This window comes from Carassius auratus, chromosome 45, assembly GCF_003368295.1.
Source record: "Carassius auratus strain Wakin chromosome 45, ASM336829v1, whole genome shotgun sequence".
NCBI lineage: Eukaryota > Metazoa > Chordata > Actinopteri > Cypriniformes > Cyprinidae > Carassius > Carassius auratus.
In genome coordinates, this window is record NC_039287.1 from 19,693,790 (window position 1) to 19,706,813 (window position 13,024).

At 35.4% G+C, this 13,024-nt stretch overlaps 1 protein-coding gene across 4 annotated transcripts in view; it reads right to left on the bottom strand.

Annotated features, from left to right (window-relative positions):
- LOC113063512 (tyrosine-protein kinase fynb) overlaps nt 1-13,024 on the bottom strand; it is a 72,784-nt gene that overhangs the window by 14,807 nt on the left and 44,953 nt on the right. For all 4 annotated transcript variants that reach the window (XM_026233967.1, XM_026233969.1, XM_026233968.1 and 1 more), the window contains 5 exons: nt 10,608-10,913; nt 9,595-9,691; nt 1,774-1,872; nt 487-590; nt 54-203 (listed from right to left, as the gene is read on the bottom strand). In XM_026233967.1, coding sequence (XP_026089752.1) covers nt 54-203; nt 487-590; nt 1,774-1,872; nt 9,595-9,691; nt 10,608-10,881 — 724 coding nt within the window. In that variant the 5' untranslated portion in view covers nt 10,882-10,913. The remainder of the gene's footprint in view (nt 1-53; nt 204-486; nt 591-1,773; nt 1,873-9,594; nt 9,692-10,607; nt 10,914-13,024) is intronic.

Here is a 13,024-nt window from a genome sequence, read left to right on the forward strand (position 1 = left end):
AGCTATGAGAAATGAGAGTTCTGTGGAATGAGAAGCTTGTCTATGCGTGTTACCCGTGTAATGTTGGACCAGCTGTTGAAGGGTCTCAAACTGAACTCTAGTGGTGATGTAATATCCCCCACTGTCCAGTTTACGGATTTTATAATGTTTCACGTGGTCCCCCTTCACATCGTCCCAGTCACGGATAGACAAAGAGAAGGCACCTGCCACACAGACACAAAACAGAAGGGCTGTTGTAGTGCACCAATACTCTGTAGTGTGATAAATAGTGCAGCTCAAGTACTTTAAACTGTTTATGTAAGGACAAAAAAATTAGGGTGGCTAAATTATGATTTTCATTTCTGTCTTTAGAATCATAACTGGAATCAGAATGATTAAACTCTCCATGAATCACATCCCTAAGCACAGTAGATGAACTAAGTAAACTTAGTAGTAAACTTTGTATAAACTGGTTAATGATGTAGCACCATAAGTGTAGTTTATTACCTTTAGTGGTTTCACTCTCACGGATCAGGTAGGTGCCACGCGGGTTCCCTGTGGAAAGAAGTTGCCTTTCTGCGTCCTTACGGCCCAACTTTCCAAAATACCAGCTGAGAGACAGAGAAAGGGGAAGAAGGTCTTTATCGAGTCTGCATTTTCTTGATACTGTTAATTAAGCCAGGCATGTTTGGATCAGTCTGTTTACATGACAGGTTAAATGCATTTCTGAACATGTACCACATCAATGCTAGACATAACATTACAAACATATCTAGAAACATATATAAACTTGATCACAAAGATGGGATGGCTGGGAAATGTTTTTACAGCTCTATATGTAAACATGTAAATATGCAATTTGAGGGGTCTTACAAATTACATCAGAAAACATCCGCAAACAAAATAATGATATCATTATATCAATGATATCATTTTTCATAGTGTAACTTAAGAAAATCACAGGAGAAACACCATAATTAAAAGTTTTGTTCGGAGCAGAAATGCTAATTTTAAATTTGTGTCTGAAATATTGAGATTTAACTAACTTGAAGCTGTGTGAGCATTTGTGTGTGTGTTAAAACATTTCCTGAAGAATAGTTTTCAGTCTGACATGTCAACATTTAGCCCAACCAATGGTGGTCTCTTCCATGGGGAGGGACTACATGTTTGTTAGGACAACAAAAGAGGGGGAGTGACAAAATACATTGGTTTCTATATGGGCATTTGAAGTACTGAATTAGGGCAAAAAGTTTCCAGTGCAGATTTCACTTTTTTGATCAGTCATGTGAATTTGCCACACTGACCGAAAGCTGCTTGATTTGAAATTTATTGTTTGAGACTTCTGTGTAAAACATATCAACACTACTGACAATAGACAATCATTTATTTTGTTGTTTTTTTTTTCATTACATTTTCCTGCAATTTCTCATTTTTGCACATTCAGTCTTCAGATATGGTTATGCTTTTTGGGAAATGCCTTTGTAATTTGTCCCAAACAACAACAAATGTTGCTTAGCAATGACATTCAAGAACCACCCTGAACTGTGACTGTATCTGGATTCAATTAAGAGTGAGCCAAAGTTTGTCATCAATCCTGCTGAGAGGTCGATGGTTTAAAGTAGGAATGATTACAATTACATCACTTTACCCCCACCCTTAAAACAGGCAGTTATTTCAGATTAACACACACAGACACACACGCACACACACACACACACACACACACACACACACACGCACACAAACACACATACACACACACACACACACACACACAAATCATACAATACTTACTCCTCAGCCTGGATTGAGTCCACGGGGGCGACATAATTGCTGGGAATGTAGCCGGTCCCTCCTGTAGTGAGAGATCGGGCGTCCCACCAATCACCCTCCCTGACACAAACAGACAAAAACACACGTTTTCTTCTTGTCATGGGAGAACTTGAGAATTTATTTTAGCAGACTTAGTAGATTGTCCAAGCATCTGTCCATCCATATGTTCATCCAATGCCTCACTTCATTCAACTTTCCGTTTATTCATCCATCCAGTAACCATTCATAAGTTTGTCCATCTGTCTTCAGTATATTCTCACCACAGTGTAAAACTCAACACACCCTATACACAGTTTTACCTCTTCACACACAAGTTATATAAATAAAAAAGGTATTGTGTGAAAGAGTGAAAGGTCAGAGGGAGGGGTATTCATTCCTTCATTTAGATGGACCAATAAACAGAAATACCACAAGAAAGAGAGAGAGAGAGAGAGAGAGAGAGAGAGAGAGAGAGAGAGAGAGAGAGAGAGAGAGAGAGAGAGAGAGAGAGATCGCTGCCTATCAACTGGTCAGTACATCTGTGTATATCTACTCTCTCTTGAACATGCCCTTCATGTAATACTCCTCTCTACTAATCAATCTCTTCCTCTCAAACACTTCACATGCAGTGTTGGGGAAAGTTACTTTTAAAAGTAATGCATTACAATATTGTTTTACTCCCTAAAAAAGTAACTAATTACATTATGGAAAGTATTGTGTTACATTACTTTTGCATTACTTTTTAAATATGAGCAGGGCTTGATTGTTTTTAATATAAGAAGTTATATTTATAGCAAATGCAAGCCCTTTCACACCAAAACATTTAATAAATATAAACCTCAGGCAGAAGGAAAAGTAAATTCAGGTCTGGTCAGCAGAACAAAGGAGAAGAAGGTTTGACACACTTTTAGCAATTAAAAAAGACCAACAACAACAACAACAAAAAAACTAAACAATGAAGCTCAACTGTTAGTTTATCTAAAGTTAAAGTTAAAAATTGTTTTGCTTATTATTATAGTTGAACTGGATCATCAAAGGTCAGCAGCAAAGACATTAGTTAATAAAATGGGATTAGATACATTTGTTTTAACATATTTAGTTATTGCAGGTTTGCTTCATATTCTGAGTTTGCATTTCACTGTTTTAAGTAATTTTGATGAATACTAAATCTGTGTTTTTTTTTTTTATGTGAGTGGAATGAATAAATGCACATTCACATTTAATCTAGAACTACATCATGTTCACACAGCGCACATGATGCCTCTGTACTTCAGATTTCTCCCAATATGGGGACAGGAGACTTGGCAGTCAATAAATGGGAAAACAAAGTAACTAGTGTTACTTTTTTGAGAAAAAGTAATCTCTCATCTCTCCCAATCATTGAGAAGACATGCTGTTGGGAGCAGATTAGGTTATATTAACACCAGCAGAGGGCGATCTATTGTTAAACACTCATACAAATCAAAACATACAAAATGGAATACTGGCTTTCTACCTTGCAGCACAACTCCAACTCCAACTTTATTTATGAAGCACCTAATAAAACAACTAAGTTGACCAAAGTGCTGTACAGTAAGTTCAATCAAAAGAATATAAAAGCAAATAATAAAATCATCAATACACAACATACAAGACAGACCAAAGTGTAACTACACCAATAATACCTCGGCACTAATTCCTGATCAAAGGCTAATGAAAAAAAAAAAAAAAAAGTTTTTAACTGCTTCTTAAATTCATTCTGAAATGATAATTGTCGCAAAGACACTGGCAAAATGTTCCAAAGCCTTCGGGCAGCTACAGAAAATGCTGGGTCACCTCTGACCTTGAGATTGTGTACATTAAATCATAATGATCTCTTTGACTCTTGAACATGAATAAGATCAGCAATGTATGGAGGGGACATATTCTGCAGGGATTTAAAAACAAAACTTAGAATTTTAAAATTAATTCTATAAGATACTGGTAACCAATGCAACAATCACAAAACAGGAGTAATGCGATCATACTTCTGTGTACCCGTCAGTAGACTTGTGGCTGAATTTTGACAATTTGTAATCTGTCCAAAAATTATGTTTGAGTACCGTAATAAAGTGAGTCACAATAATCTAATCGAGAAAAAAATTAAAACATGAATAAGCTTCTCTAAGTCTATACGTGCTAAGAAAGGCTTGATCTTACTAATCATTCTTAATTGGTAGAAGCTTACTTTGACAACTTTACTAATTTGAAAGTTAAATTTTAAAGCACCCAAGATCACACCCATGTTTTTTTTCCTAAAAGGGCTTAGTGTTCTCAAGTTAACTCCAGCTGTATTGCTCATTTCAGAGGGACCAAATAAAATGATGTCTGTTTTCGATTCATCAAAACTCAAAAAGTTAGCCGACATCCAAGACTTCACCTCACCTAAACAGACCAACAGACAACCCAAGGCACTGGAAGAATCTGGATTAAAAGACAAATATAACTGAGTGTCATCAGTGTAAAAATGAAATAACACACCATATTTATCCAAAATCAATCCTAATGGTAGCATATACAGAGGAAAGAAAAAAAGGTGTCTTGCGAGACACCACAACAAATGGGTGCCAATACAAATTCTCCCATATGGACCAAAAAACTCCTATTATGAAAATATGACTTTATCCATCTTAAGGCATTTCCACAGATACCCACAGATGTTTCAAGACGAGATATTAGTATTTGATGGTCAATCGTATCAAATGCTGCCATCAGACCTAAAAGTAAAAGTACAGTAAAATTTCAGAATCCAAGAAAAATATCTTAAAAACTCTCTTGCAAAGCTGATTCAGTGCTGCAATGTTTTTTAAAACCTGATTGAAACACTTCACAAATCTCATTTGTATGAACAATTGACTGAAGTTGGGTGAGAACGCTCTTCTACATCATTTTAGCATAGAATGGAAGCTTTGACATTGGTCTAAAATTACACTGCACAGTCTGTTTAGAATTCAGAATTTGAAGTTAAGGAAGTAAGGATTAAAACACATTTATGAAACACATTTAACTGTTTTACATGTAGTTTTAATCAAATATGAATCAGTATGTATCACCTTTATACAAAAATGCAACCCTTGTGAAAAAGTGTGCTTAATTATAATAAATGTGGACTTCAAATCTTAAGTTTCTATTTAAATAAAATGCAGATAATATAATGAAACAAAAGACCATGTAAGTGTACTTAGTAATGATGTCACATTAAAAGTTTTACATTAGAGTACATTTTAAATTGTTGTTTTAATAATCATTTAATATGCTCTGAAGAAGTACACTTGTTTGATGTTTTGACATATTAAAGCACATGTAAAGGACCTACTTATAATTAGGGCTCAAGTCCAAAGGGGCCATGGCAACATGTCAAACTGGAATATTTTTTTTCGGTGATTTAGAGGCAGATAACATGCTTAGAATTTTATGAAACTCACAACACATATCAGAATTAATAATAGACACTGGCAAAAGCTCATAAAAGGGCAGGGAGGAGGCACTCTATAGTGCAACCTATTGTCAAAAGTGGGCGGCTTAGTTTTAGCTACAGAAACCAAACTCGTTACATATATTGTACTTATTAATATGGACAACTTTCTAATTTACATTCATTAGCTACAACCAACAGGAAGTCGGCTATTTTGATTTGAATATGGATTTTGGGAAAAATATGTCTGTGAAATAATGCATTCTACTCTTTCAAAAATTATAAAATTCACACCAAACTTTGTTAACATGATGCCAAGATAATGAAGATGCTAAATTGTGAACAGATTATGGATAGCGTAAACGGTTTTGCCGTGGAAATTTATTGAAATAACAGCAAAAAAGGAACTCTTCACTCTGCCTCTCTGTGAGAGAGAGGGGAGTGGGGTGTGTGTTCGTGATGTGCGGCTCGGGGTTTCATGAAATTATTTGGCCCGCCCCGCAAATAAAGTAAAATTTCCTTAACTGCAGGTTATGAGGGGGCCTATTATGATTCAGCTATCAAACTGCCCAGTTATTTCACTTCAGCACCGCATTTCACACATACACACACGCGGAGTTAGGAGGATTAGCGCAAGTGGCCAGTGAAGTCTCTATCCACAAACAGACTACATCGTCTGCAGATACAAGGTATTTCATTGTACTTTTAACAAGTAATCAGAATTGCCTATATATGTGCAGTATTTTAAATGAGTCCTTACTAAGTGAGTTTAATGCCACAGTTATGTTAGAATGCATCTCATTCTTTTTCTGTGGCAAATCATTAAAGGTTTTGGTAAAACATTAAAATAATGATTAATTTGTAAACAATACTAAATGCATTGGTGACACTTTATAATAACTGCACTCTGTGAATTAGGGAAGCATTAAGAAATAGTCAGTTTAACAATATATATTTCTCTGTTCTGTATCCCTCTGTGTTGTATTTATCTTTTCTGTTTGGAAGATAACTAATCCTTTAAATCTCCTTTGTAAATGCTTTGGAAGGTATAAATAGTCCTCACTTTAGATGAGCTCCCAAAAAAAGATGTCTGGCAATTACTAAGTGTTTATAGCAACCTGACTTAATCGTGAATTACAGCTGGAATATGTATCAATAAACACTTATTAACAAACTGAGCAACTGTTATCACATCTCTTAATGATCTTATGAACCACTCACAACTCCTAAATAAATGAAACTTAATGAAACTTTAAACTTGATGGTTTGGATTAACCCTTTAATTACCAAATACGTTTGCACTGGGGGCTTGAGCCCGCAATCACTGCTTGGAACTATATTTTTAATTGTTATTAATGTGTTATTTTATGTTACATTTTAAAGTTAACATTTTCTAAATTGCAACTTAAACAACTATTTCTATACATAGGATACAAGTTTCAGTAGAAATGACACTGAATTTTAGTTTATCATAATGTTTGTCAGGACACTCAACAGTATACTTTAACCCTTTGAAGTCGGGTTAACGAATATATGCGTTTTGAGTCATTTTCTCCTGATAACCCCCAAAAATAACTTCAATTACACTCTCAGTTTTGATCGTACAGATAAGAGCAATACATCAATCAAATCTGTAAAGGGTCTACTTTTTTTTGGATACAGACATAATAACAGAAAACCTTTGTGCACTTATAAAACAAACAAGGTGCGCTTTCTGCAGCCTTTGTCTGCGCTGATCTTCATTTACAAACACGTCATTAAAATGAACTGTAACTCCGTGAATACTCAACGAAGAGACATGAGAGAGATATCTATAGAAAGCTTGACATGTCTACTTTTAAACTAAATAAGTGCTGCCGAAAACAAATATTCTGAGATAAAGTAATCCATATGAAAACAATGTGATGTATGTTTTCATGTCTCCCTTCATTATTTTTAATGTGTACACGCCTCCGCGCTGAACGCTCTATTCAGATTCAAACTGAAGCGCGGCTTGAATACGCCCACACAGAAGAAAAAGCAGCCAGACTGTTCTTCAAGTTTATATTTTATTTTACTGTTTGTTTCGCGACGAGAGGAATAAGACATAATTCACCCCGAAAAGATGTGATGTGGTTGAGGATTTGAGAAATGGATTTCCTCAGAAAAAAGAATGAAGCACTTTATTCAGCAGAGATCATAAACATGAGTAAGTCTCTTTTTATTTATTTGTACTAGTTTTCACATATTGTGTAAACATTTTACTAGTTAGACTTTTTCCAAACTATAATTCCTGACTAAATGTATAATCAAGTGAAACATTATGAAGTTTCAATAACAATATACAATACTATACCATTCAAAAGCTTGATGTAAATAATATAAATGTGACCAATAGAGACAACTCTAACAAATGTAAAAACAATGCAGTTCTTTCAATTTATTCCCCCTAAAAAACCTGAAAAATATTCTCAGCTCTTTTCAACATTAATAATAATAATAAAGATGATGATGGTAATAAATGGGGTTTTTTTTGGTAGAAAATAAGATTGTTAAAAGGATTTATGAAGGATTGTGTAACTGGAGTAAGGATGCCAAAAAATGTGTTTGAAAGTAAGCTTTGATTGTTCCTAATAAACTGTTTAACTGCTCGCCCAAGTGAATATTAAATTATGTTGTGGGATAATTAAATATATTCTTAATAAACTACAAACATAAAATTATATAGATTTATTTTATTCTCACATTCTTTCTTGTAAGTCCTCCCTCAGTGGCACAGCTGACTGAGAGGCTCATTATGCAGCTCATTATGTGGCCCTTTGTCTTCTCAGGTGTAAATCACAATGATATTCATGATAGTTGACGCCTACTCGCATATGACTTTTACCAACAAAAAGTGTCTTAGAAAATTTAAATCAATATATTGTTTTCTGTGAGTGAGTAAACAAGATGATTTTCACATAATTTAGAAAGCAAAATTCTAGGCTACAAGCTCCAGTTCTTAACAATCCCGGGAACCAATGTTATTTATGTGTTTTATGGCCTTATTCAAGTGATTTAACATTTTTAGTTTTTCACTAATCATGCATAAAACATTTTTTCTCAAAAATACAATCATGTACATGCATGCATTTCACATATTATTATAGCCCAGTTTGTGCTGATTACAGTGATATTAGACTTTACCCATTTAGATATTTATAAGAAACTGAAAAAAATCACAAATATCAGGGCATGACAAAACTTCTCCAGGCCCCAAAAATACCCTTAGACTCCAGAGGGTTAACTATATTTAAAATAAACTAGGAAAAATTAAGAAATTACATATAAAGATGTACTTTAATCCTATTTAGGTGGGTCAAAAACACTCTTAAGTTCAACTATGTCTTTTAATTTAATCCAAGATATATTTCTGTGCAAGCTAAAAATACATAATATTTGTCCTATAACATGTCTTTCTTATCTAATTACTCACTACTTGATTGGACACAAATTAATCGAACAATATATATTTCCAACATGATAACTGGACATTCGAGATGATCCACTCATATGTATTAATTGAATAAATTATAACACTCACTATACTGGCGTTAGTAATAAAATTCCCACCTTACAGTTAGTTTGTTTATTCCAGAAACTGTTGGATGGACCAGTCTAAAAATTTATTGTTATTAAAAAAAAACACTCTTTAATGGCAATACATAACTATTTTAAGTTTTGGCAAATTGGTGTCTAATATATTAGAATTCACACAATTTCATTTATAAGTTATTGTATGATCTTCTCATGCTATTTATTCAAATAGTAATTTCACATGTTTCTGTTTTTCTCAATTAAAAAATAGAATTAGAAACTATAGAAACTGTTCTTGCATGGCTGAAAATAGCTATCTGGGATGTTAGATACATAGTTGTTGAGTGAACTGTCTTCCCTTAAAGGGTTAGTTCACCCAATAATCAAAATTATGTCAATAATAACTCACCCTCATGTTGTTCCAAACCCGTGAGACCTGCGTTTATCTTTCGGAACACAGTTTAGGATATTTTAGATTTAGTCCAAGAGTGCTTCAAAAAATTCAACTTGACCCTCTGATGTCACATGGACTACTTTGAAGATGTTTTTCTTACCTTTCTGGACAGGGACAGTATACCGTACACACAGTTTCAATGGAGGGACTGAGAGCTCTTGGACTAAATCTAAAATATCTTAAACCATGTTCCGAAGATAAACAGAGGTCTCTCGGGTTTGGAACGACATGAGGATGAGTTATTAATTACATAATTTTGATTATTGGGTGAACTAACTCTTTAAGGGGACATGATTCAGTTTAATTCAGTGAGTTAGTATTCTATTTCCAACATAGCCTGTGTTTCAGGTCTTAGACTTACGTGCTGTTGATGATTTGAAACTTCTCTCCCTTCCTGAAACTGAGATCATCTTCTGAACGGGCCTCATAATCATAGAGAGCAACAAACAGAGTCACGCCTGAGAAAGAGAGAGAGAGACAGGGAGAGAGGGAGAGAGAGAGAGAGAGAGAGGTCAGCACCATGAAAATTAAGACTAAATTAAAGCATACTTTTATCCTGGAAAGTGACCAAAAACATTTTGGTATGCAGAGGCTTTCAGACAGATCAACACCTGCAATTAGGGCCTGCAGGAGACATTTCAAGAGTCAAGACTGATTCAATTGATTCAAGATCATCAATCAACCACGGTACAGACACAAAAAGACCTACACAGCGTTAAATGATGTCTGAACTTTGGTCTAAAAGTATCTTAAACCAATGATCTAAAAGTGACACATTGGGATGTTATAAACAAAGCTTTGTGGGATCGGGATGGGGAATATTTGTCCATTCTGGTACTACAATGTCATCTTAACTATGCTGACTGATGCTTGTAAATGTGTGCCTCAAATGACTCCCATGAGACTTGAGAAATCTGGTCATGACATACTAGACTCAGAGTAATGGGACACAAGCAAACCAAACCCCTTCATTAGAAAGAACTCCAACCTAAAATCTCTCATTAAGCAGACATTAAGTAGGACAGGGATGTAAAACACTCAACCTCAATGGGCTCATATCCAACACTTAGCAGTCTGACGATTCAAGCCACAGATCAAAAGTGATAACCCATCTTTAAAAGGTCTTTATAAATCATGGTCAAACAAGAATTTAAAGGATAATCTGAAGGTTATTGGCAATTTGTATGCATGTATGTATTTTTAGAAGACACTTAAAAAATATCTAAAAAGTTCTTAAACACTGTTTTCTTTTTTTTAAAAGAACATTTTGTATAATGGAAAGTAAAAGGTTCTTAATGGAACCATAGATGGCAAAAAACAAACCAACTAAATAAAAACAATAACTTTATTTTTAAGAGAAAGAAAGAACGTTACCTGTGCCTCCCCGTGTGCGAAGCGTTCCTTGTTGTGTTGATGTGTTGAGCCCTCCGAAGACTGTTACGCCCTGCGTGATCCCAGCACCAAGGAAGTTGTTGTAGTTTGGGATAGCGGCGACCCCAGTGACCCCAGTGACCCCACTGAAGCCAGGGTAATGCTGTGGTGTGGGCTCGACGCCATATTGATAACCTGCTCCGCTCTGAGACAAGCTGGTGTCCCGGTCCTCGGTTAACTTAGCAGCCTCTTTGTCCTTACATTGCACACAGCCCATCCTCTATGATCTGACAGAGGAATAAACCACCCCTGTGAAGACAAAGTATCCTTTAGCATAAGTGTGAACTGAATATAATGATTAAGAGTCTAAAAAGTGTCATCTTTAGATTTTACCTACAGTACCTCGATACAATTAAGTGCACTTTTTTCACAAAGGTAACAACAGCTAAAAACTGTCCAAAAATTTACAAAATGTATTTTTGTATTTAAAGAACTAACTTAACGCAAAAAAAAAAAAAGTAATTAAGAAGGATAAACTAACTCCCTCTTTAGGCTCAGCAAGTTCCTCTTTTGGGAAATGCAGGAAATTCACTCACTAAAGCACTATAGACGCATGCAGAAAATGTGTGTGTGTGTGAATGTGTGTGAGTTCTTCCGTTCATCAGTAGAGTTTTAAAACTGTGCTCGGATGTTCTGCCCATGATCCATCAACTGCACAACAGCTGAACTGTCTAACAGACAATAAACTCCCATCAGGAAACATCTCTTATCCTCCCTCCAGAAGATCCTCACAGTGAACTACAGAGAACGAAGACATTTGTGAAATAGAAGTGTGCACTTGAATGTAGTGTGTGTGTATGTGTATGCATGTATGTATATATATGTATGTATATATGTGTGTGTGTGTGTGTGTGTGTGTGTGTGTGTATGTACTGTATGTATATATATATATATATATATATATATATATATATATATATATATATATATATATATATATATATATATATATATATATATATGTATGTATATGTATGTATGTATGTATATATATTAGGGGTGTAACGATACGCGTATTCGTATTGAACCGTTCGGTACGACGCTTTCGGTTCGGTACGCGGTACGCATTATGTATACCGAACGGTTCGTTGGAGTATTTAATTATATTTGAAAAAAAAAAAAAAAAAAAGAGAGAGAGAAATATAATGATATGCGTTCAACAAGGTAGCCCAATAACCCAAACAACGTAACAGGCAACGCCCCTGACACTCCCGAAGAAGAAAAAAACACCATCTTATATGTTTATGTTAGGCTACTCAGCAGGCGCTCGCTCACTCAGTACGCGCTGAAGGCTCGTTGCAAAATAGCCAATGCGTTTAACAGACTAGAAATGAGAAGATCCTCCAATAACCAACAGGTCTGGTGTTTGGGTGCACTTTGGATTCCCTTTAAGCTATAATGGTGATGGCAAGAGAGTGGTGGATAAAAAAACAACGGTATGTCGCATCTGCAACATGACAGGGTACACCAGCGGGAATACAAAAAAAAAAAAAAAAATGCCTAAAAACGCATGGAAAACGCTAAGCGCGTCTTTCTCCTCCTTTCAAAAGCGCTCGGGCAGAAGCGCTCATGAGGCGTCTGTCTTTGCTAAGCAACAATGACGTGCTCTCTCCATGAGACGCGGAAATTTCAGCGAAGGATAAATGGATTTGCAGCTCTAAAAATCGCTTGCAGTAGCTCTGCTACTAAATTTATTTCAAAATTGCAATCCATATACAACTATGATCAGCTGATCCTTCATCTTGGCTGAGCTCTCAACGTTGTTACGGGAAAGGATGAAGCTGATTGGTTGGTTCTTGTCACATGACCCGCGGTGCGCTTGCGGCATTCTGAAAAGTTGAGATGTTTTTACATTTTGCTGTATCTAAAACGTATCGAACCGAACCGAACCGAACCGTGACATCAGTGTATCGTATCGAACCGAACCGTGAATTTTGTGAACCGTTACACCCCTAATATATATATATATATGTGTGTGTGTGTGTGTGTGTGTGTGTGTGTGTGTGTGTATGTATGTATGTATATATATATATATACATAAAGTACAGACCAAAAGTTTGGACACACATTCTCATTCAAAGTGTTTTCTGTATTTTCATGACTATGAAAATTGTAGATTCACACTGAAGGCATCAACACTATGAATTAACACATGTGGAATTATATATGGAATTATATACATAGCAAAAAAGTGTGAAACAACTGAAAATATGTCATATTCTAGGTTCTTCAAAGTAGCCACCTTTTGCTTTGATTACTGCTTTGCACACTCTTGGCATTCTCTTGATGAGCTTCAAGAGGTAGTCACCTGAAATGGTCTTCCAACAGTCTTGAAGGAGTTCCCCGAGAGACTGTTTATT